This window comes from Diabrotica virgifera, chromosome 9 (genome assembly GCF_917563875.1).
Source record: "Diabrotica virgifera virgifera chromosome 9, PGI_DIABVI_V3a".
Lineage (NCBI taxonomy): Eukaryota > Metazoa > Arthropoda > Insecta > Coleoptera > Chrysomelidae > Diabrotica > Diabrotica virgifera.
This window is the reverse complement of record NC_065451.1, coordinates 14,689,788-14,715,293: the sequence shown is the minus strand read 5'-3', so window position 1 is coordinate 14,715,293 and position 25,506 is coordinate 14,689,788. Positions and strand designations below refer to the sequence as shown.

At 33.3% G+C, this 25,506-nt stretch overlaps 1 protein-coding gene across 1 annotated transcript in view; it reads right to left on the bottom strand.

Annotated features, from left to right (window-relative positions):
- The window catches only part of LOC114330678 (sphingomyelin phosphodiesterase 1-like), a 61,511-nt gene extending 36,584 nt beyond the window's left edge, over positions 1–24,927 (bottom strand). The window contains exons 1-5 of the mRNA XM_050661683.1: positions 24,816–24,927; positions 17,897–18,027; positions 16,149–16,225; positions 13,647–13,933; positions 9,144–9,293 (exon numbers count right to left, since the gene is read on the bottom strand). Coding sequence (XP_050517640.1) covers positions 9,144–9,293; positions 13,647–13,933; positions 16,149–16,225; positions 17,897–17,985 — 603 coding nt within the window. The 5' untranslated portion in view covers positions 17,986–18,027; positions 24,816–24,927. The remainder of the gene's footprint in view (positions 1–9,143; positions 9,294–13,646; positions 13,934–16,148; positions 16,226–17,896; positions 18,028–24,815) is intronic.
- Positions 24,928–25,506: the final 579 nt, after the last annotated feature.

Here is a 25,506-nt window from a genome sequence, read left to right as displayed (position 1 = left end):
TCGATTACATGAAATTAACCCCAACTCAAGAATATCCGTCATAAAAAATTATAGCATGTGATATGTCTTTAAAAAGACAACCAAATGCAACGACAGTAAAATTCTCGCGTTAGAGACTTCATAGTAAATCACAAGGGAAAACCAGGAAAAACCTGTGATACTATCCCGACATCGTAAGTATTTGGTCTTACATTAATTTACTCTCAAAAAATAATACCAAATTCTGACTTGTAACATGTTTAAATTATAAATAATATTAATAATACTAGATATATAAGTAATACTAAAATATAAAATATGTACTAGCTCGATATTATTGACTTACTAATCTTGGTATTTTCTTTCTATTGACTTCCTCTTTCAGTATGGGTAACCACATCCTACTGCATTCTACCGAGGAATTTGCGACACAATTGGTTTCATTTAGCATAATTAGAGCCGCTTCTTTGATTTTTCTCTTTTTACTATCTGATTCTTTCAGGACTATACTTGAATCTCTCCACTGAACTCTATGTTCATTATCCCATGCGTGTTGACATATCTGAGATCTCTCAAATTCTCTATTTTTAATATAAGATTGATGTTCATTTATTCTAACGTCTAATGGTCTTGATGTCTCACCTAAATAAAATTGTTCGCATTCACAAGGTATTTTATAAATGCAATTCTTTGTTCTTTCTTGATCATTGTTAGGTTTAGTTTTAGATAGAATAGATCTCAATGTGTTTGTTGTTTTGAATGTTGTTGAAATGTTGAATTTATTTCCTATTGTTTTAAGTTTCTCGGATAGTCCTTTTATATATGGTATTGATATTTTCCTCGTATTATTTCTGGTGAATGTTGTAGGATCCCGTTCTAAGTTGTTCTGTTCCATTCGATCCAATCTTGACAATTCCTTATTTATAAACGATAAAGGATAATCATTTTTTAATAAAACAGATGTTAACAATTGTTTTTCTGCTAAAAAGGAATTTTCGTTAGAACAAGTAATTTTGGCTCTATCATATAAGGATTTAATGATTCCCTTTTTAACGTTGATGTTGTGATTTGACTTGTAATTGAGATATCTGTTGGTGTGTGTTGGTTTTCTATACACTTGAGTCTCATATCCAATATCCTTCTTTGAGATCAAAACATCGAGGAAAGGTAGGCTGTTATTGTATTCCTTTTCCATTGTAAATTTTATTGTCTCTTCTTGATCGTTTATAATATTCAGGAACGTATCCAACAATTCTGATCTATGAGGCCATATTGAAAACACATCATCTATATATCTCCACCATACTGTGGGTTTTAAATTTTGTTTAAAAATAATATTAGTTTCGAAATCCTCCATAAATATATTAGCCAATAATGGAGATAAAGAAGAGCCCATTGCTAGACCAAAATTTTGTTTATAGAATTCATTGTTTAGTTGAAAATAGGTATTATGGGTACATAATGTCAATAACTCCATTATAGCTGATACATTTAGTCTTGTCCTAGTTGCCAATGTATTATCATTCTCTAATTTCGTTTTGATTATGTTTAAAGTTTTATCTAATGGTACATTTGTAAATAAACTGTTTATGTCAAAACTTACTAAAATATTATTTGGATTAAATTCAATAGTTGATAATTTGTTTAAAAAATGTTTTGTATTTTTTATAAAAGTGTCATCATTATTAGCAAATGGTTTTAGAATGTTTAATAAGAATTTTGATAGTTCACTACAAGGAGAATTGATGGTACTACAAATGGGTCTAAGTGGTATGTTCGCTTTATGAATTTTCGGCACTCCATAAAAATGTGGTGTCTTACTGTAGTGAGGTGTCATTAATTTTCTTTGATAGTATGTTAGATCATTTTTAAATTTGAATAAAGTTCTATATATTTTGTTTTCTAGTGTCTTCGTTGGATCCTTCGTTAATTTGCTATAAGGTCCATTTGTAATTAGATCTGTAATTTTGTCCTCATATTGTATTTTATTCATTATTACAGTTGCATTGCCTTTATCCGCTGGTAGGATTGTTATGGAGTCATCATTTCTTAAAGTTTTTAAAGCTTTCATTTCCTCTTTGCTGATATTCTGTTCAATTTGATTAGACTTTTCCAATTCAAGTTTACATAGTACCCTATATTGTTCTTTTTCATGAGTTGGTAGACACTGGGATATTTTCTCCACTGAGCTGATTATGTCTAATTTTGGAATAGATGGATGAGTAACAGCATAGTTTAAACCTTTTGACAATACCAAATTTTCCGTTGCATTTAAATGTCTATTTGATAGATTGAAACTATGCTGTTACTCATCCATCTATTCCAAAATTAGACATAATCAGCTCAGTGGAGAAAATATCCCAGTGTCTACCAACTCATGAAAAAGAACAATATAGGGTACTATGTAAACTTGAATTGGAAAAGTCTAATCAAATTGAACAGAATATCAGCAAAGAGGAAATGAAAGCTTTAAAAACTTTAAGAAATGATGACTCCATAACAATCCTACCAGCGGATAAAGGCAATGCAACTGTAATAATGAATAAAATACAATATGAGGACAAAATTACAGATCTAATTACAAATGGACCTTATAGCAAATTAACGAAGGATCCAACGAAGACACTAGAAAACAAAATATATAGAACTTTATTCAAATTTAAAAATGATCTAACATACTATCAAAGAAAATTAATGACACCTCACTACAGTAAGACACCACATTTTTATGGAGTGCCGAAAATTCATAAAGCGAACATACCACTTAGACCCATTTGTAGTACCATCAATTCTCCTTGTAGTGAACTATCAAAATTCTTATTAAACATTCTAAAACCATTTGCTAATAATGATGACACTTTTATAAAAAATACAAAACATTTTTTAAACAAATTATCAACTATTGAATTTAATCCAAATAATATTTTAGTAAGTTTTGACATAAACAGTTTATTTACAAATGTACCATTAGATAAAACTTTAAACATAATCAAAACGAAATTAGAGAATGATAATACATTGGCAACTAGGACAAGACTAAATGTATCAGCTATAATGGAGTTATTGACATTATGTACCCATAATACCTATTTTCAACTAAACAATGAATTCTATAAACAAAATTTTGGTCTAGCAATGGGCTCTTCTTTATCTCCATTATTGGCTAATATATTTATGGAGGATTTCGAAACTAATATTATTTTTAAACAAAATTTAAAACCCACAGTATGGTGGAGATATATAGATGATGTGTTTTCAATATGGCCTCATAAATCAGAATTGTTGGATACGTTCCTGAATATTATAAACGATCAAGAAGAGACAATAAAATTTACAATGGAAAAGGAATACAATAACAGCCTACCTTTCCTCGATGTTTTGATCTCAAAGAAGGATATTGGATATGAGACTCAAGTGTATAGAAAACCAACACACACCAACAGATATCTCAATTACAAGTCAAATCACAACATCAACGTTAAAAAGGGAATCATTAAATCCTTATATGATAGAGCCAAAATTACTTGTTCTAACGAAAATTCCTTTTTAGCAGAAAAACAATTGTTAACATCTGTTTTATTAAAAAATGATTATCCTTTATCGTTTATAAATAAGGAATTGTCAAGATTGGATCGAATGGAACAGAACAACTTAGAACGGGATCCTACAACATTCACCAGAAATAATACGAGGAAAATATCAATACCATATATAAAAGGACTATCCGAGAAACTTAAAACAATAGGAAATAAATTCAACATTTCAACAACATTCAAAACAACAAACACATTGAGATCTATTCTATCTAAAACTAAACCTAACAATGATCAAGAAAGAACAAAGAATTGCATTTATAAAATACCTTGTGAATGCGAACAATTTTATTTAGGTGAGACATCAAGACCATTAGACGTTAGAATAAATGAACATCAATCTTATATTAAAAATAGAGAATTTGAGAGATCTCAGATATGTCAACACGCATGGGATAATGAACATAGAGTTCAGTGGAGAGATTCAAGTATAGTCCTGAAAGAATCAGATAGTAAAAAGAGAAAAATCAAAGAAGCGGCTCTAATTATGCTAAATGAAACCAATTGTGTCGCAAATTCCTCGGTAGAATGCAGTAGGATGTGGTTACCCATACTGAAAGAGGAAGTCAATAGAAAGAAAATACCAAGATTAGTAAGTCAATAATATCGAGCTAGTACATATTTTATATTTTAGTATTACTTATATATCTAGTATTATTAATATTATTTATAATTTAAACATGTTACAAGTCAGAATTTGGTATTATTTTTTGAGAGTAAATTAATGTAAGACCAAATACTTACGATGTCGGGATAGTATCACAGGTTTTTCCTGGTTTTCCCTTGTGATTTACTATGAAGTCTCTAACGCGAGAATTTTACTGTCGTTGCATTTGGTTGTCTTTTTAAAGACATATCACATGCTATAATTTTTTATGACGGATATTCTTGAGTTGGGGTTAATTTCATGTAATCGAATGAACTATCTTTCAGTAAGTCGTCCCAGGAACGCAACTCATAAATATTGGCAATATCATTTTAAAGTCTTCTACTTTAAAATGTATAATATATGTCTGAATTGCCAATATAAATGAGTGAGATTAAATAAATTATTAGAAGAATTTTTTTGCTTAGCAACAACACTTTAGTTTATTTTAGTAATATTTTGTATTTTGACAACGGCACCCGATTTGGGCGTCGAAACGTTAATAAAATTATTTTTTTCATTTTAATTGTGGCTTATTTCCCATACAAATAATTAATCATAAAAATGCCACAAGGAAATAGCTTCAGAACAACAAAAAGTCTTTAAGGGTTCATCGGAAAGCTCATTAAAAGAGAAATCTACTTACATCCAAACTACATTCTAAGAAATATCTACAGCTCAATATACAGGGTGTATCAAATTTATGTGCCCGCGTTATTTAAAAAAAAATTTAATTTAATTTTTATTTTGGATTGATAAAATTGAAAACACAATAATATGTTTCCTATTTATTGATACTTTTGTCCATTTTTTTATTCAGAGCATCGTTATTCCAATATTCTAGCTGTATATTGTTCTTCCGCTATAACTTTTCCCATGCATTACGATTCATTTTCAAACAAAACATAAATACGCCAGTCAATGGGAGCAAGAATATGTTATTACCTCCGAATTTTATTCTACTGCATGGATTTTAATAAAATTTTGTGCCTAGCCTCTACTTATCTCCTAATTCAAAGTCTACCCTATGCCGATGTGTGCTTTTATTTTAGGGGTGGTTCTCACCCCTTTTTAAGGGTGGACAATTTTTTGGTTAAAATTACCACGGAATTCGCTAGAGAACCTAATTTTAAGCAAAAACTATTCTATAATTTTTTTTTGAAAACTCAATACTTTTTGAGATATTCGTGGTTGAAAATTGGCCATTTTCATTGAAACATAATACCTTTTCGAACGGTTTTTTGCGAATACCTTAAAAACTATGCATCTAACTAGAAAAACTATATTAAAAATTTTTGTAGGTTATAAAAAAATAAAGAGACAATTGCCTTCATAAATCTTCGAGTTATAATACAAAAAGAGATATGGTCGGTGAAAATAGTTTGTTTTTTGGTACATTCTCAAATTGGTGTATTCAACTTGAAATAACAGAGAAACGGTCGATTTTACTTGTATAATGCTACTACTACCTTTTGTAGTGCTTGAAAAGACCTTTAAAATGAGCTATATTAAAGGTCCATTACATTAAAACTAAGCGAGATACGCTGCAAACAAAATTGATAACTAATGTATTTTAAGAAAAAATGAGAAGTAATTTTAACCCCCATTCACCAAAATGTAAATGCATCGTTTTCCTTCCACAATACCTTTTATTATAGTTTTATTTCTATGTTCAAAAAGTTGGATCTGTTTAAAATGAATGGTTTTTGAAAAAAGAACAGATCAAATTATGGAGCGCATTTTTAAATTTTCTTAAAAATCTTCTTTTTCTCCATGTATCTTGAAAATGATAAGAGATACAGTAATGAAAAATAAAAAGGAAATTTTTATCTGAAAAAGCCCTACATTTTTGAAGATATTCTTCTTTAGCGGCGAATCGATTGAGGGTAAAATTGTACATGATCCGCGCGCCTGCGCACACTGACAGTATGTAGTTCTGACAGTATGTAGTTCATTGCTAATCTTTCAAGATAGGTATGTATTATGTATGTATCTGTAACCGTGCAAATAAGTCATTAAAAGAATATATTAGTGGTTTTAGGAAATGTATTATTTATTATAATTCTTGTGTTTTTGGATTTGTGTTTCCCTGTAGTAAAATAATAAAATATTATGTAAGCATAACATTTTTACACTATATGTCGCCGTGTTGTGTAATTATATCCGAAACTTACATGTCTATTTCTAGGGCCTCGCTGGAGTAGTGGGAAATGCGTTAGCACTGAGATTGGAAGGTTGCGGGTTCAATTCCTGGGCGATTCATTTTTTTTTATTTTTGGTTGTTTTAATAAAAATTTTTTGAAAGTGGTAGATAAGAAAGTTAGTTTGATTTTTAAATAAAATACAAATAACCTTTTAAGTATATTTACTTCGTTTAAATTACCTATTATATAATAGAAGAATATCTTCTTACGTGCGTACAAAGTACACACACATTCTTTTTTTATGGTATCTTTTTTTCATATCTCGTATCTTTTTCGAGTTACATGGAGGAAAAGGAAGATTTTAAGAAAATTTAAAAATCTAACAATAAAACACTGAAATGTGTTTTATTGTTAGATAAAATGAACTTCCATCAAGTAACGGTCGAATCCATCAAAATTTAAAAATGCGCTCTATAATTTGATCTTATTTTTTTTCAAAAACCATTCATTTTAATCCAATCGAACTTTTTGAACATAGAAATAATACTATAGAAAAAAGTATTGTAGAAGGAAAACGATGTATTTAAATTCTGATGGATGAGGGGTTAAATATACTTCTCATTTCTTTCTAAATACATTAGTCATCAACTTTTTTGCAGAATGTCTCGCTTAGTTTGAATATAATCGACATTTAGTATTGCTCATTTAAAAGGTCTTTTCAAGCACTACAAAAGTTATTAGTATCATTATATACCTAAATCGACAGTTTCTCTGTTATTTCAAGTTGAAGACACCGATTTGAGCATGCAGCAAAAAACAAACTCATATTCCCTCTTTGTACTTTAACTAGAAGATTTATGAAGGAACGAATCTCTTTGTTTTTTTTATAACCTATAGAAATATTTCATATAGTTTTTTTGTTAGATGCATAGTTTTTAAGGTATTCGCAAAAATCCGTCCGAAAAGGTGACATTTTTCAATGAAAATGGCCAATTTTCCACCACGAATAACTCAAAAAGTATCGAGTTTTCAAAAATAATTATAGAACAGTTTTTTAAGCCTCTTCCGTGGCTATTTTAACCAAAACATTTTTCACCCACGAGAAGGGGTGGGAACCACCCCAAGATAAAAGCGCACATCGGCATAGGGTAGACTTTGTTTCTTGAGCTATTCCCTACTTACTGTGAAAATATCAAGTAACTCGATGTAGTAGGATGGAATTCGGAGCCAAATACCCTCATTGACTGCTACCGCTTCACAAAATACTTGACTTATGTATTGTTTATATGATCTGTAAGTTTTATCGGTTCAAAGTGCTCATTTTTAAAAACAATTTAGTTTTACATTAATTTTTTTTTAATTAAAAAAAATGTTTTTTTCTTCTATAAAACGAGTAAGGAACCTTACAAAAGTGTTTCATGTGTTTCTTAATAAATTTTGTTTTAAATTTTTTAATAAATAGGTATTCTTCGTTTTTATTTATAAGTAGGTACCTACACAAAAATTAAAATTTATTAAGCAGTTACATTTCCTAGTGTGTACTTGTGTAGTTCAAAATGTCCCCATCAAATTAGAAAGAAAAGAAGCAAAAAGCGAGATAGAGAGTGCCCCTGCTGGGCCCGGACCCTGGGCGGAACCATGCTCAGTACGCCATTGCTCCTAGGCCGTAATGGTTGTGTGATACACCCACGCAATGAAAAAAGTTCTAATGTGTTTTTAACGTTTGTGTAGCCGTTTTTCTATTTTTTCTGTATGGAGGTTGTAAGGGGGACAAAATTACAAGCATACATAACTATATATTTTGTAATACAGCTAGGTATTAAGATGCTCACGCATATAGCCTTCAGTAGTGGTACTTTGTTTCTATTGACCATTATCTCCGATGATGACAATTTTGTCGAAAGCGCTTAGCTAAAGAAATAAATACTTCTTACACACTTTGACATACTATTTTTTCACTTTCTTTATTCAGATTTATATTCGTCTTTTACTAAAAAAACTTAAATAAAGCCATAATAAATCAAGCACTTTGACCAAAAAATGTATTCAATGGTTTTTCTACACGAAAAACATCGGATCTAATCCAGATGTGTTACGTTTAAAATGTATAAAGTTTGAATATCTGAGTGTCACTGAAGTTTCTCATTTTATAGTTTTTTATTTAGTTTTCTGAAATATTGAAAAATTTAACTATAATTTATTACTGTATATTTGCTTTTTCTCTCGCGGTAAGTTTTGCCGCTCCTTATATTATTCCTTATGCTTTTTGCGCACGCACGCGATGTTTAGAGCACGAGCGTAGCGAGTGCTATATATCGCGTAAGTGCGCAAAAAGTACTTCACGCACAGTTTCATACAATATTTTATCTACGATAAACAAATGAAAAAACTGCAACTCGTAATCACTGGAATACATTATTTCTCTTCTACAATTTTTAGAACTTTGAAATTTAAAAATTCAAACTTCTTTCAAACAAAAAAACTGTCAAAACTTTTGTTGTAATTTATTGCTCACATGTCATCACCATGACAACGCTAAAGTTAAGGATATTTGATTATATGAAAGTGTGCCAAAAAACAGTGCAAAAAAGTAAAATCCCATTTAAAATACATTGTTACTTCACGCACTGATCTCTATAATGACAGTTTTCACAAACTAAAAACTTACACATAATATTAGATACAGTAGATAAAAGTATTTTTATATAATATAATCTTAATTATTATAATCTTAAATTACAAATTCTATGCTTCTAAAATTTTTCCATTGGCATTACTTACATTTGCATACACAGGTGTTGTTGGAGGTATTTCTGCGACCCAAGAAAGTGCTGGCGTAGGGTAGTAACAGTCTCGTGATTGTAGAAGGATAGTACAGGCGAAATCTGGATCCAAGATTTTACTACTTTTAACTACGTACTCCAGGATAGGCTACAAATCAAAGAAATAACAATATAGTAACTAAATAATATAATACTTACTATTTCTTGAATGACCCAATATTCTTATAAAAGAAAATAAAAAAAATTAATGCCTGGTAGCACCAACAAATCTTAAGCTTCAGCTTAGCCCAGCTTAGCTTATAGATAGGGCCGCTTTAAGTATCAGTTACTTTGCACCATAATTTTCGATTCTTATCGTTCCAATCCACGTGGCAGTCCATTGTGACAAGCTGAAAATTGATCTAAGACTCAATGATGAAACGCGTATGTTTCATAAGCTGAGCTTAAGCCACGTCTTAAGCTTAAGATATGTTGGTGCAACCAGGCATAAATTCTTTAAGGTAAGTAAAATGAAAAGGTAGTTGGATTCTTTTTAAAATATTGGAACCGAGTCCTGAGATTCGAGTATCTGTAGGTAGAAATATCCTTCCACTGAAACCTTAAAGGGAGTGTAAGAAAATAAGCAAATACGGCAGTTTTTATATCTGGATACAGAGCAAACCCAGCCTACAGAGTAACGTATTTAGATCAAGATGGGCCTGATATTTTGAAGTTCTTCATGTAATAAAAGCAGCGTAAATTAAAAAAGCAACTGGACTAGACAACATCCAAGCTGAACTCTTAAAAATGATGCAAGACGACCACCTCAGTACTCTATCCAAGCTTATTAATGACGTTTATACTACTGGTGAATTACCTGAGGAATTGCTTAAGTCTTTTTCTATAGTAACTCTGGTTAATTATGTAGTCTAATCAGCCACACATTGAAATTTTTTCTTCGCATTATTCATGTAAGAATAATAAGTCATTGTGAAAGACACCTAGATGAAAACCAATTAGGATTTAGGAATGAGTCGAGTACTCGTTAGGGACTTTTTGGCTTAAATGTACTTCTCCAAAAATCCGTGACCAACGTAAAGATATATACTGTTGTAGAATTGTTTTTTTTTAATTCAAAAAATTATAGTTCATCATTTAAAAAGAAAATTAAATTTATATCAAAGACCATTAGATCATAGATTCTCATCCCAATCTAATTTAGCTATTGGACAGTGTTTCGGGAAAGTGAAAACGATTAGTGATAATGATTCGGCGAAATGAATTGGTACACTAACAAACAACTCGGGATTAGAAAGTGGACATATCGTTTGGCGAGAACAATAATGTTTTTAATATGTTTCCTGGAAGATCTAATGATGCTAGCTAAACATATTGTTTTAGTTTTTAGAAGTAAAAGTAGTATGTAGGAAAAATCTAATTATGATATTTCTTAAAATTTGACAAATTGGAAAGTTATATAGAAAAATATTTTTTCTTAAGAAATGGGTAGGAAAGGTTTTGAGAGAGGCTTGTTTTTGATTGGGTGGAAAAGATTGGTAGAAGGGATAAGAAAGTTGGAGTCGGGATTTGCGAGAGAAGAGAGGGTCACTGTATAATGATTATGTAGGATTGTAAATAGTGTACCTTATATTTTAAATTTCCCTGTATATCATTTTTCCTTGATTATTAGTAGAAATACGAAACAAACGGCCGTCCCTTAGGACAGCTGTGTGGGCGTATCTAATCGTGTGTTTATTTTCGATCGTTAAAGATCAGCAAGTGGCGAAGTAGCTAGCTTGACTAATTTTTGTAGATTTGGGTTATTGAAAAATGTCGGTATATGCTTTGAACCAATTTTAATTGGGTTGTTTCACAGGAAAAAAGAGATTAGCCTAGGAGGGTTGGTTTTAGCGTAGGGAACTAGAACGAATACATTCAGTCGATATAACATCACAGCGACGACCAGACGCGTTCTTAGGAATAATACTTAGAAAAAGACGAATTAAGACGGGTATTACATTGATTAGACGCAAATTATCTATAAATACATTTCTTTTTTGTAAGAATAAGAACACGTAAGATTTTGGTCGCTTTTACACTTTTACATTTCGTCAATTTAATAGTATCAATAATTTAGCTATCTATTTTATTAATTAAAACTGTTAAACATCAAACGGACTTTTATTACGATCGTCTTTAAAGGAATCCTACAATTATCTGATGAGAGCAGTCCAATTTTCAAAAGTAAGAAATCAGTGTATAGTGTTGTGATCGGCCTTTGCAAGCAGAATCAAGTTGAAACCAAATCGTCGACCGGTTGAAAAGTTAATATTCCTGGTCCGAGGGAGATTCCTTTGTTTTGTCTAGAACGAGTAGCTGATTGATATCTATTTGCACAAGATATCGAGCAAGGAGAAAATTGAGTAAGAGAATTCGAGCAAGTCCTGCGTGTTGTTGTGGAAGCATTTGGACGAGAGGGACCTTTTCGCAACATCCAGAGAGTACGTTAGGAGCATCGAGGACCACGCAATCCGGAAAAAGAGAAAGTGAAGAAACAAAAAGGTTAGTCAAATCATTTGTCAGAAGGGAGAGAATTTGTTTATATCAGAACCATATTTGCTTATTTGTTTATTGGACATTACTATAACGCAATTAGTCATTTCAAATTTAAGAATTCAATTCAAATGAATAAAAGTAAAATTTATTAAATTTAGTATGATAAAATAAAAAATTTATTTAAATAATTTTTTTTGTTAAAACACAGAGATATAAGAATTAAAGTTTGATTTATTAAGTAAGAAATTGTTGCAACAAAGTTAAATTTAGTATTTTTAAATCATATGTACACGGCTTATTTGGTAAAATGATATATTACATTTATATGATATTGAATGTTTTTAAATTCCCTGTTCCATCCTGGAAGAAGTAAGCAACTAGAAATACTAGAAGCCACAAATCATAGGTATTGTATCAAATACAGAATTAGCCCTGAGAATAAAATTTATTGGAATATTTAATTTGAATTTAGTTTTTGTTTTACATAGGCAGTGATTAAAGTAATTGATTAATTAATTAAATTAAGAATTTGCTAATCAATCTAAATAAAGAGATAAAGTAGAGCATAACAATATGTATGTGGCTTTCATCGATTACGAAAAGGCTTTCGATAGGGTATAACATGAAACGCATTTTAGCTACTAAAAATCAAGAGCTACTAAAAATCAAGGCATTGATGGTAGAGACGGTAGAGACCTACGTATCATAGAAAATTCGCATTGGAAAAAGAAAACTCTCATACGCGTTTAAAGGAGACTAACCGACGAATATTACTTCAATGAGGCGTCAGACAGTGATGCATTCTATTATTCACCCGCTATTATTTAATATCTACTCGGATGTAATTTTTTAAACAGGCTTTACATGATAAAGAATTTGGAATGAGAAGTGAACGGGTTAATAATCTTAGATACGCTGATAGCACTGTTATTTTATCCGATAGCCTAAAGGGTTTCTAAGAGTTCCTGCGTTGCGTCAGCATGACAAGGACGAGAAATGGATGTAAAAATATAATTCTCGGCAAAATAAGTAGTGGTTTGATAATTTTTATTGTCAGCATAAAGCAATGACCTTCTTTATTCAAATAAAGAAGTCAATAAACAAGTTCACCTGGTGTACGTAGACTTACAAAAAGCATATGACAATGTACCTCTCAGTAAACTATGGTCAACCCTATAGCAAACCAACATTAAACATGGTCTTATGAAAGCAGTCCAAAGTCTGTATAATGGAACGACTGCAAAAATTAAAACTAAATCAAGGATATCTGAGGGATTTAAAGTCACGAAAGGTCTGAAGCAGGGTTGGTGTATTTCGCCTACCCTTTTCAAAATTTATCTGGAACAAGCACTCAAGCCGTGGAACAGAAAATGTTCTGGCATGGGAATCTTTCTCAATGACGAGACAATACTGTACACTTTATGTTTCGCTGATGACCAAATGTTGTGATTGCTCAGTATCATGACGACTTGAGTTACATGATGTGGAAGCTAATAGAAGAACATAGAAATTAGAGACCTCTAAGTCAATATTAAGAAAGCTGAAGCCATGTGTACTGGAGGAACAAAGTAGTCCATTGGATTAGACGATGGGGTAGAAATTAAATACTGTGATGAATAGAAGTACCTAGGGATTAAGATAACTCAAGATGGAACACTCGATGGTGCTATAAAAGAAAGAAACGTATAGGTTAGAAAAACATACTAATATGATACGGTTATGTACAAAGAATGCCAAATGACAGGATCCCTAAACAGATTCTGACGTGGGCACCACAATTGAGAAGGAAAAGAGGAAGCCCGAGAGGAAGCTGGAGGGAGGGAATTGAAAAAGAACTAGAGGCCAGGTCTATGGTTAAACAGAGAAGAATGACGGTTAGGAGTCGTAAGGCGTTGGAGAACGCTGTATTAAACGCTTCAAACTGTAGTGGTAGTAGTAGTAGTAAAGCAAAGTCCATGAAACTTACCATATTAATATCTAAAATTTGCTTACAGAATCCATCAGAACTCAATGAAGCTTCTAGAAAGTACATGCTACATATGAATTCAGCTACTTTTTTAGTAAATCCAAACAATTGAATTTTTAAAATTAGTAGCTTACACAATTTACAGGAAGTTTTATCTTTCTTAAAGTTTGGTAATGATCTTGTTTGAGTAGGGAAGAGATCTGATAAAAGGCTTCTGAATTTCACTGGATCTATTTCTTTATAGTGATGTAGACCCACTCGTTTGGCGAACTGCTTTTGTATTGTTTCTGAAAGTTAAGTGGTTTATTATAGAATTAAAATTACTTTTTGTACATTTATGGTAGGGGAGCAAAGTATGCTAAATGTGCAGTCACTCGAGCGCTTAGGAGACCTATTGGGTTGTGAAGAGTAGGTTCTAAAACCGAAAATAGTTAAGTAAAGTTTTCCATTTTAGTGGGCGCTTGCCATTTTTTAATTTAATTTTCCATTTCCAACAATCGTTTTTTCCGATTATAACGCCATCTATCCATAAGTGGAAAAAATGTTTCGAATAAAAGTTACTAGTCCTGTCGCCAGGGGGGGTACAACGGCCTCCTGTATTCAGATGGACTTACCCAAGTTTTTTTTATGTATTTTGACCTGTAGAACACGAATTTTTTGGGTAACAGTTGATCCGGATGTCGATAAGATTGTTATAAACCAAGAAGTTGAGGAATCACATAACAGCGATTTCTCGCAAAACAAAACATTTTTTTGTATTTTTTGGGCCATTTTAACCAAAAAATGTTCCTACAAATTTTTTCGTAGGATGCATAGTTTTCGTGATAAACGAGGTTGAACTTTCAAAAAATCGAAAAATTGGAATTTTTGAACCCGAAAAACTTTTGATTAAAAAATAAAATAGCAATTCTGCTTACCGCATTTGAAAGTTCAAGTCAAATTATATCGGTTTTAATTATTTGTATTGCCAAAAATGTATTATTTTATTGTTAAAACAAAGCTATAAACACCTAGTGCTTGAGTGATGTTTCAATGATTTCTCATTTAAAATCGAACGAGTACGTAGAGGAGGTAAAAGTGCAAGCGGGACTATTTCTAAGTAGCATGCAATAAAACGCATGTATTAGGCACGGGAAACAGTATGTGTTTATAGCTTTTTTTAACAATCAAAAAATAAATTTGTAGCAATACAAATATTCAAAACAGATATAATTTGACTTAAACTTTTAAAGGCGGTAAGCAGAATTGCTATTTTATTTTTTATTCAAACGTTATTCGGGTTCAAAAATTGCAATTTTTCCATTTTTTGAAAGTTCAACCGCGTTTATCTCGAAAACTATGCATCCTACGAAAAAACTTGTAGGAACATTTTTTGGTTAGAATGACCCAAAAAATACAAAAAAATGTTTTGTTTTGAGAGAAATCGCTGTTATGTAATTCCTCAACTTCTTTGTTTATAACAATCTTATCGACATCCGGATCAACTGTTACCCAAAAAATTCGTGTTCTACGGGTCAAAATACATAAAAAAAACTTGGGTAAGTCCATCTGAATTAAGAAGGCCGTTGTACCCCCCCTGGCGACAGGACTATACTTACTTTTACGCAAGGAATCCAAATCTTCAATAAAAAATGGGGGCTCCTATTTAAGATTTTAAATGAAGAGAATACCCCCACCTCCGTGGGGTGTCGTGTTTGGTGCCATTCGATAGATTTTTCAAAAATATTGAATAAGTGTATTTTACAGTTTTTCGATCTGATGTTATTTCGCGAAATATCGCGGGATTCGTATTTAAAATATTAAATTTAGCCCCCACCCATCTCCGTGGGAAGTCGTGTTTGGTATCATTCGATAGATTTTTAAAAAATATTGAGCACATATTTTTTAGTTTTTCGATCTGTCATTCATTTCGCGAAATATTCGCTTTTTTCTTGTGAAAATTTGGGACTCACCCATTTCCTTAAGCCCGGCTCAAATTGTCAGATTTTTGAAATATACACTTTTGCATGTACTTAACTTACCTTATCTTAATCTGTCAATTTCGAGTTTTTTTAAGGATAGATTTTTTTCGGGCCCCCCTTAACGAACTTCCCTGTGTTAAGAGCCAATATATGGTAGAGGTACATCTGCATGGTACCATTTAGAGTAACTGCAAAAATCCCCGCTTGGGCTCCCCTACCATTAGAACAAACAAACTTTTATATACAGAGAAAACACAGCAAACTCGAAAAAACAAAATGAAATATGTAAGTGTCAAAAATATCACTCAAGAAAAGCTGCTCAAGAAAACGACCCAAAACACTATACTTGAAGACCTAGAGCTGAAAAGTTTAATTTTCCATTGCTGTTACTATTTACATTTTGTTTTATTTATATAAAAAACATTTAATATTTCTTGTAGTCTTTCCATACATTTCTTAACTACTTCTTTCTATTGATTTCTGTCCGATGCTTTTTGCAACATTGCAATACTGCTGGATCTTAATTTCAATTATTACTTACTTATTTCCCCGTCAGTAAAATGAAGAGGCGAATATGTTTGTTCCACAACATTCTCTTTGTTTGAGGACTTGGATAATCTGGGAAAAATAAAAAAGAACTTACAGACTCTCAGAGAAAATTTCTTCTACATAAGTAGGTATGTAATTTGTAAAAGTAAAAGTAACTAAATTGCAGCGATTTATTGATGATAATCATTACAGGAGTATATTGATGTGGCATGTAAAAATATAGAATGAGGCTATTAGTAGCAGAGATATATTTTTGGTCCAAATATATTAAATTATTGAAAATGAAATCAATAATGAGTAAAACGCTTGAACAAAACAAATTATACATGTTAAACATATCGTCATTGACGACGTTGAAAAATGTGGGCACCCTGCTTCAGATAGAATGTAGAAATGTGGAAAATATGATAATAAACTTTCGATATTAAGGGTGAGAAGTGAATAACAATTGTGGGAAGATGTTAGTAAAATCTAGTCAAAAGAACGAAGAAAATATATTAGATCTGGATCCTGCGTATGAAAAAAAAGTTGATTAATAGCAAGCTGAAAATTTGTTAATAGCTTAAGGGTGTCTAGTCGGACAAACTTTGATATATGGGAAGACTGGAACAGGGGAAGTTTTAATTGTGGAACAGGTCAAAAATTTGGAACGGTCAGACCACGAAAACGGCACATGTTTTTTGTCGGACAGAACAGACTTAAACTCTCCGAACAGAGATTAAACTCTCATGCAAAAATCAGACTGCTATTTATCACCAAATGGGCGTTTTAAGGAGTGGAACATGTAGAATATGTCAAATGAGAGGAATTATGACAGGTGATAAATAGCAGTTTGATTTTTGCATGAGAGTTTAATCTCTGTTCGGAGAGTTTAAGTCTATTCTGTCGGACAAAATAAATGTACCGTTTCGTGGTCTGACCGTTCCAAATTTTTAACCAGTTCCACAATTAAAACTGCCCCTGTTACAGTGTTCCCATATATCAAAGTTTATCCGACTAGACACCCTTAAGCTATTAACAAATTTTCAGCTTGCTATTAATCAACTTTTTTTTCATACACGGGATCCAGACCTTTATGGTAGTTTAAATTCTACCGTATGGGTACTAAGTAAGCAACAGCAAAGTAAGATGCAGGCGGCAAAGATAAGATATTTACGAAGGGTACAGGAAGTAACTAGAAGAGATCGAGTAGGAAACGATGTTATAAGAGAGGAATTAAAAACAGAATCGATGGCAAAGTTGAAAAGAGACAGTAAAGTTGGAATGGCCATCTGCAGCTATTAAAAATTAAAACACAAGGGAAAATGATCAGAAGAAGGCCAGGGAAATTTGGAGTGATGTAATAGCAAAATAACTTGACAGAAAAGGGGTTACATGGAGTGAAGCAAAGGTTATGGGAAAACCAGATAGGAAGATCTTACACCTTACGGGTAGACTGGAATTAGATTTAGGACGTGACATGACCCAAGAAAAAAGCTTTATAACAATATTCCAAACGGTAAATATTTGGCCATGTTATGCGACACCCAGAGAGATATAATATACTTCATTTAATAATACAAGGCAAGGTAGATGGAAGAAGAGGGCCAGGTCGAAGAAGAATGCCATGGCTTAAAAATCTGAGAGAATGGTATAACAGATCCTCTGCATCCCTTTGTCGAGCTGCCGTTACCAAAATTGTTATAACCAATTTGATAGGTAACGTTCGATAATCGAGCTTACTTATCGTTCTATACTTACTTTTGAAGTACTCTGTCTTCTTCCTGTTGACTCCAAGCCGTACCCACCAACAATGCAATAGACAACCAACCCAGGATCCACCAATTCATCTTTTCACTGCACTTTATACGGAATGCACAGGAGTAAGATGGCTTCAAAAAAATATACGTTTTAAAGATATTATCCGTTTAACAGTATTAGCACTATTATCTACAGTAATAAAACAGTATTAAATCAGTCATCATCAACCCAAATGCGTCCACTGCTGGACATAGCGTTCCTTCAGTTCTTTCCATTGCACTAAAACGGTATATGTACAATATAACCAATAATTAAGGTGTAGTGAAAACTATGGACAATGGACACTCACTCAAGATAAAAAAAACCAATAGTAACCAGGTGTGGGAGAAGATTGATAGATTCCATGTGAGAGTAGAAACTTAGACCTTTTTTTTAATATCAATAATGTTTGATCAGATAACAGGGCGACATTCCCTGGTTTTCCTGTTGGCTGATAATGTAGTGTTAGTAGCATCTATCAAGAAAGGGATTTAGAACCAAAAATTGGAACAGTAGATACAAGCTATTAATGAATAAAGTTTAAAATAGTAGGACAAAATCAGAGTAACTGTTTATTTTATGATGGAGTTCCTATAAATAAAATATAGGAAATGATTAATGGGAAATTAAATGGAAATGCAAGCAATAGCATTAAGGGGGACGAATGAGGTGGATGAAAGCGAGCGGTGTCTTAAAAAAGAGGGGAAATCTAGGGGTCACCAATTGCTGCCAAAATGAGAGAGTAGGGTAAGATGGCAGGGACGTTAATTAACCAGTATGAAGAATTGATGATTTGCACGATCCTGGGAGCAGGAGGAAAGGAAAACCAAAGAAGAACAGGGGAGATGCTTAGACCGGACATGTTGGTAAAGCGGATTAATATTTTCAAAGCCCACGACAGAAACTATCATTATATAAGTTTCTATCTTGGGTCTTTAAGGGGCTGTCTAAGTACTCAAATCGCCCACGCCTATGAATAAAGAGAAAGAGAATAACGACGATATACGAATTTTTTTATTAATAATATAAATATAATGCCAGGTAGTAAAGAATTACTTAACTATTATGCTCATAACGTAAAAGAGGGTATTAATGATAACTTCTGTTTTTCGTATGTTTCTGAAGAGCTTATTAAGGATATCATTTTTTCGTTAAAATCTAAAGCTTTTGGCAATGACCACTTAAATATTACAATTGTTCAGTTGTGCTGTTCTGTGATTATTCCTATTCTAACTCACATAATAAATGTTTGCATTGAAAAAAGTTACTTTCCTTTAGACTGGAAATTTGCAAAAGTTAAATCTTTGCCGAAAATCACCTCACCTAAAGAGTACAATGATCTCAGATCAATTAGTATTTTACCTACATTTTCAAAAATTTTTGAACGAGTTATGGAAAGTCAGATTAGAGATTTTTTAAGCACTAATAAAATTTTGCCAGAAAACCAATCGGGTTTTAGACGTAATCATGGGTGTGCAACTGCACTTGTTGATGTTGTTGATGATGTTATTATATCTTTAGATTTGAACAAGGTTACTCTTCTTGTTCTTTTAGACTTTACTAAAGCCTTTGACTTAATTAATCATGATATATTATTAGCAATATTACAGTTTTATAAATTTAGTGTCAGTTCCAGGAATCTTCTTGCCTCTTACTTACATAAGCGTAAACAAATTGTTCAGATTGATGAAATGACTTCCTCGTCTAGTGAAATAAAGTCAGATGTACCTCAGGGAAGTATTTTGGGTCCATTATTATTTAGTTTGTATACATAAACATTTCCTAAATGTCTTAACTACTGCAACTATCACTTATACGCGGATGATACGCAAATTTATTTGTCATTTGAACATTCTAATGTATTAGAAGCTGTTGAACGCCTAAAAATTGATTTGTTCAATATTTACAAAACGGCTACTGACCATGCACTTAAAATTAACCCATCAAAATCTGTAGCATTATTGTTATGCAATGAAAATATACGTGAATCCATTTTGGCTAACGTTTCACTTGAAATCAGTGGTACAAATATTCCTATAAAATTAAATTCTAAAAACTTAGACCTTTTATTGGATTCGAGACTAAGGTTTAAAGAACATATATCTCTTAAATTGAAGGCAGCTTATGCAACTTTAAAAATGATTTATGCACAAAGACATTGTTTATCACAGGACCTCAAAAAGCTTTTATGCGATTCATTAGTTTTATCACACTTTAATCACTGCGACGTTGTATGTGGACCGTGTTTAGACAGTACTGATTCACGAAGGGTTCAAAAACTGCAAAACTCGTGTGTGCGTCTGATTTGCGGTATTAGAAAATTTGGCAGGATCTCGAGTAAATTCAAACAATTAAACTGGTTAAATATGTACAACAGACGGCAATTACATTTTAGTTGTTTATGTCATAAGGTATATTTAAAAAAAATCCCACCCTATTTACACAACAGGTTAACCTTCAGAACGGATATACACAATTTAAATATCAGACGCAATACTATTCTTCGTGTTCCTAGACATAACAAGGTATTATTTCAGAGAGGTTTTTCCAACAATGTCGCAGTTTGCATTAACAACTTATTTAAATTAGATTCACGTTTATTAACTACCTCAGCATCATCATTTAAAAATCGATATAAGAAGCATCTGTTAAATTTACAAAATATATGAACAACTTTTGCGTAAAGTTTTAAACGAACTACTCTCCTTTCCTTTGTCCCTTCGTTCTTTGTTTCTTTCTTCCTTCTACCTTTTCACAAATCCTAATATCTTTTTAATTATCGTTTTAATAATTATTATATTTATTGTTAGCTATGCTCTCGTTTCACTAAATACGTGTTTTAATATGGTAGGCACTGTTGGAAGAACAGAAGTGGACTGGGTAACTGGTCCACGACTGAACCAGTTGTAGCCCTTTATCCACTAACTCAATGTATGTAATTTATTGTAAGCATGTACTATGTTATTGTGGATAATAAACGTATTATTATCCCAGATTTAGCCATACGGCTCACACTCCCTGTAAGGGGAAAATTGACTCATCCCAGATACCTACGGTATCAAAAGGATTGAGCTCTGGTGTGGGACTCTTTCCATGTTATCGAGCCCTAGGTGACTTGGTATGCTGGAGTATCTCCCAGAAATTTTCGTACACATCTGGCCGTCGCGAGTAGTACAGCTTTCTGCATGGTCTTATAAAGGTGTTCATTTAGACCCAGCTTTTTTATGTTTTCGAGGAGGTTCTTCGGAATGACTCCAGTAGTAGACATAATAATAGGTATCGTCTGGGTACTTTGCATTCTCCATTGTCTTCGTATTTGAATTTCCAGATCTCTGTACTTGGCGATCTTTTCAGTAAATTTACTACGTAGATTATTGTTGTTAGGTATCGCCACATCAATCAATGTTGTTTGTCTTGTTAATTTATTAACTAGTACGAGATCTGGTCTATTATGTGCCACTGTTTGGTCTGTGAGCACAGTACGGTCCCAGTATAGCTTGTAGTTGCCATCCTCAAGCATACTCTCAGGGACGTATTGATAATATGGGAGATGGTCCGTTTGGAGAAGTCCCAGCTTGATAGCTATCTCTTGATGAAGGATTTTTCCCACTGCGTCATGCCGTTCCTTGTATTCAGTTGCAGCAAATGCCTGGCAGCCCCCTGTAAGATGTTGGATGGTTTCTTGGGTTCGGCATCCATATCGGCATTTGTCGTTCTGGATCTGAGGGTCTTTGACGATGTGTTTCAGGTAATTTTTAGTTGGTATTACCTGATCCTGAATGGCTAGTATTGAACCTTCTGTTTCAGGGAACATCTTACCCGATGTCAACCAATAGTTCGACGCTGTATTGTCGACATAGTCTTGGCTGACCTCATTGGGATGTCGCCCGTGCAGAGGTTTGCCCATCCAGGTGCGCAGTTTTTCGTCCTTAGTAAGGTGGTTTATGCGCATTTCTGGTTCCCTCAGCTTGATCGGTGTTGTGTCATCTACTGCGCAAATGGCGCGGTGTAGATTAGATGTCTCAGCCTGCATCTGAAAATAAGTTCTTAAATTAGCAATCTGTTTATCTAATTGCTCACCTATATCCATAAGTCCTCTTCCTCCTAGATACCGGGGTAATGTCGTTCGTTCTACTGCACTTTTAGGGTGGTGTTTTTGTGCCTTTGTCAGGTGTGTTCTTACTTTTCGCTGAAGGTGTTCTATATCCGTTTTTGTCCACTTAACAATACCAAATGAATAGCTAAGCGCGGAACAAGCGTAGGTGTTTAGTGCCTTAAACAAATTTTTACTGTTAAGTTGTGAACGAAGCAGCTGTTTTACCCTTCGTATAAACTCAGTAGTTATCTCAGTTTTCATTTGCTTATGGTCAATTTTCCGCGCCTGCTTTACACCAAGATATTTGTACATATCGTTTTCGCCCATGGCCTCGATGTTCTGGCCATTTTGCATATCGAATCCACCGGGCTGTACCTTTCCTCTGACTATATTCAAAACACGGCACTTGTCTAGTCCGAAGTGCATGCTTATATCATTAGAGAATGTTTCTACAGTTTTTAGCATCTGTTCTAGGTGTTCTCGAGTGGAAGCCATTAATTTCAAATCATCCATATACAACAGATGATTGAGCTTCGCTACCACAGTATGATTGTTTCTAATGCTAAAACCTGAGTCAGTGGAGTTTAATAGCTGGGAAAGGGGGTTCAAAGCTAAGCAGAACCACAATGGACTCAACGAGTCTCCTTGAAACAGGCCACGGTTGATTGCGATATTTTCGGTTTCGATATTGTTTTCACCGGGTATTTGGAGGTGAATTTTAGTCTTCCAATCTCTCATTATATGCCTTAAAAAGGTCACTATGTTATCATCGACTTTGTATATTCTTAATATATCTATAAGCCATTCATGCGGTACTGAATCAAAGGCCTTCTTATAGTCAATAAAAGCAGTAAAAAGGTTCCTTTTTTTTGTGAATGCCTGGTTAGAAATGACTGAGTCGATGATAAGTTGTTCTTTGCAACCCATGGAACCCTTACCGCATCCTTTCTGTTGAGGCTCTATGATATTGTTTAGAGCGCAGTGTTGGTAGATACGCCGGGTTACACAGGATGTGACCAATTTATACAAAGTTGGAAGACAAGTAATTGGGCGGTACTTGGATGGATCTTGGGTGTTATTTTGATCCTTTGGTATCAAATAAGTAGTTCCCTGAGTTAGAAATGATGGTATTTCCTGCGGATTAGAGATAACATGATTAATTAATGTTGATAAACAATCATGAATACACCAAAACTTTTTAAGCCAGAAGTTCTGAACTCCGTCTGGTCCAGGGGATTTCCAGTTATGAAGCTCTTTGATGACATTTGAGACCTCTTCAGTCGTGAATGGTTCGTAGTTAGCAGTAACGTAGTGGTGACAGTTGTACGTCGTATCTTCTATCCATCCAGCATTGTTGTTAAAAGCAGCTGGTGTGGAAAGTTGATTTCCCCAAAACTCATGAATTTCTTCTTGGCTTGGGTAAGTCTTGTCGGCACTTTCTACGGTGGAATTGAGTTTTCGGTAGAACGTCTTCTCGGAATTTTCAAAAAGTGCATTGTCGCTTTTTCGGTTGTTACTAACTTTGTACCTCCTTAGTCGCCCTGAATAGACGGAGAGTTTTTGTTTTAATGTATCGAGACACTGTTGGGCTGTGTTATTGTCTGGATCGTATCTCGAGTGTCTTGCAGTATTCCGCATTATTTCTTCAGCTCTCCTAATGACTTTTCTACTTGGTACTCCTCGTAAATATTCTGTGACTTGGCCAATATCCCTACGCAGTAATTCAATCTTCCCTTGCAGTCTTTTTTCCCAGGGTGCAATTCTGTTACCAGTTCTTCCGTTATTAGTACCCCGTCGTGTTCTGATCTTAATGCTCATTACATTATCAACTTATTTATTATATCATATTATTATTATTATTATTATTATTATTACCACCGAAACTGTTCACTATGCATTTGGAGTATATATGTAAAAGGGCAAAACTAACCGACAAGGGCATAAACATAACCGGAAAAAAGCTTAACCACCTGAGGTTTGAAGAAGATTGTGTCCTAATAGCTGATGGGATAGAGGAGACCAAAGACCTTTTAAATCAGCTCTACCTTTCCTCGCTAGAAGGTGGGTTGAAAATAAATATATCTAAAAACCAGATGATGACAAATAATGTAGTCAGCGAAGAGATATGCGCAGGAACAAGATCCGTAGACCAGGTAATGATTTATAAATACCTAGTTTATGAGGTTCGCATAGGAAAAGATAACCAAACCGTTAAGCTTCTCCGTGGTATAAGACTGACTTGGGCAGCCTTCGGCAAACTGAATGATATTTTCAAATCGTCTGACATACCAATATATCTTAAAATAAAAACCTTTAATCAGTGTGTTGTGTCAGTGTTCACTTACGCAGCCGAAACGTTGACTATAACAAGAAGAATAGTGTAAAAGATCCGAGTGTCTCAAAGGGCGATGGAGCTTGCTATGTTGCGCGTTTTACAACGAGACAATATCCCAAACCGCCAGTTACGACAAAGATCAGTGTGGCTGATGCAGTAGAGAGAATAGCACCACTGACATGTAACTGGGCAGGTCACGTGGCTCGAATGACAGATAACATATTGGCAAGGCGAATACTGGAATGAAGACCAAGAGATAATGCGTAATGAAGCAGAGGTCGTCCACCAACAGGTTGGACTAATGATATAAAACTTTGTCGTAGGAGTTGGATGTAAGAGGTACAAGATCGAAACAGATGGAAAATTATGCGGGAGATATATGTCCAGCAGTGGACAAGCTAAGATTAAATGAAAATTATACTGAACGATGAAAGAAATAAGATACTTACTTTGGTAGTATGTACTAACACTTAAACTAATAATTACAGAATTAGGAAAAACACTTTGAATCACAATGATTGCACCTACACGACTGGTATAATGAATATAATAATATGCAAGGGTTGAATACTTTATTAATTACATTTTAATATTTTATAGGGTTATATAACCGTATCAGTGCTTATTAATAAGTAATAACTGATATGTAAATAACAATAGTTTGCTTATTTTATTGTTTTATCGATTAATATTGTAACAAACAAGATTTTTTCATTTTACTTAATTTCATGAATTAACTACATAAGAAGATCAAACTTATATTAACTTTTATATTAACATATAGAAATTCACATTTATAAACAAATATTCAAATCAACAGTATTTTTTTATTTCAGAAGTTTTATTGCCTATTTTGGAAATGTGTTAGTATGTTTTTCTTAAGGATAAGAACAGAACAAGTGGGTCGAGATGGAGGTGTAGGTCGCGGTGAATGCTACTAGTTAAGTCGCGGTCGATGTCGACAGCACATAGCAAGGAGTTCACCTGCGCTGCGCTGTCAGTCGACCTAGAACCACTATCAAGTGAAGTAGTTTCATGAAATTTGAATGACAAAAAGACTGTGCTCTTGCGATGTTGTGTCAGTCAAGTGATGATAGTAATGAAATGTCAGCTGTAAATAATCAGATCCTCCTTCATATT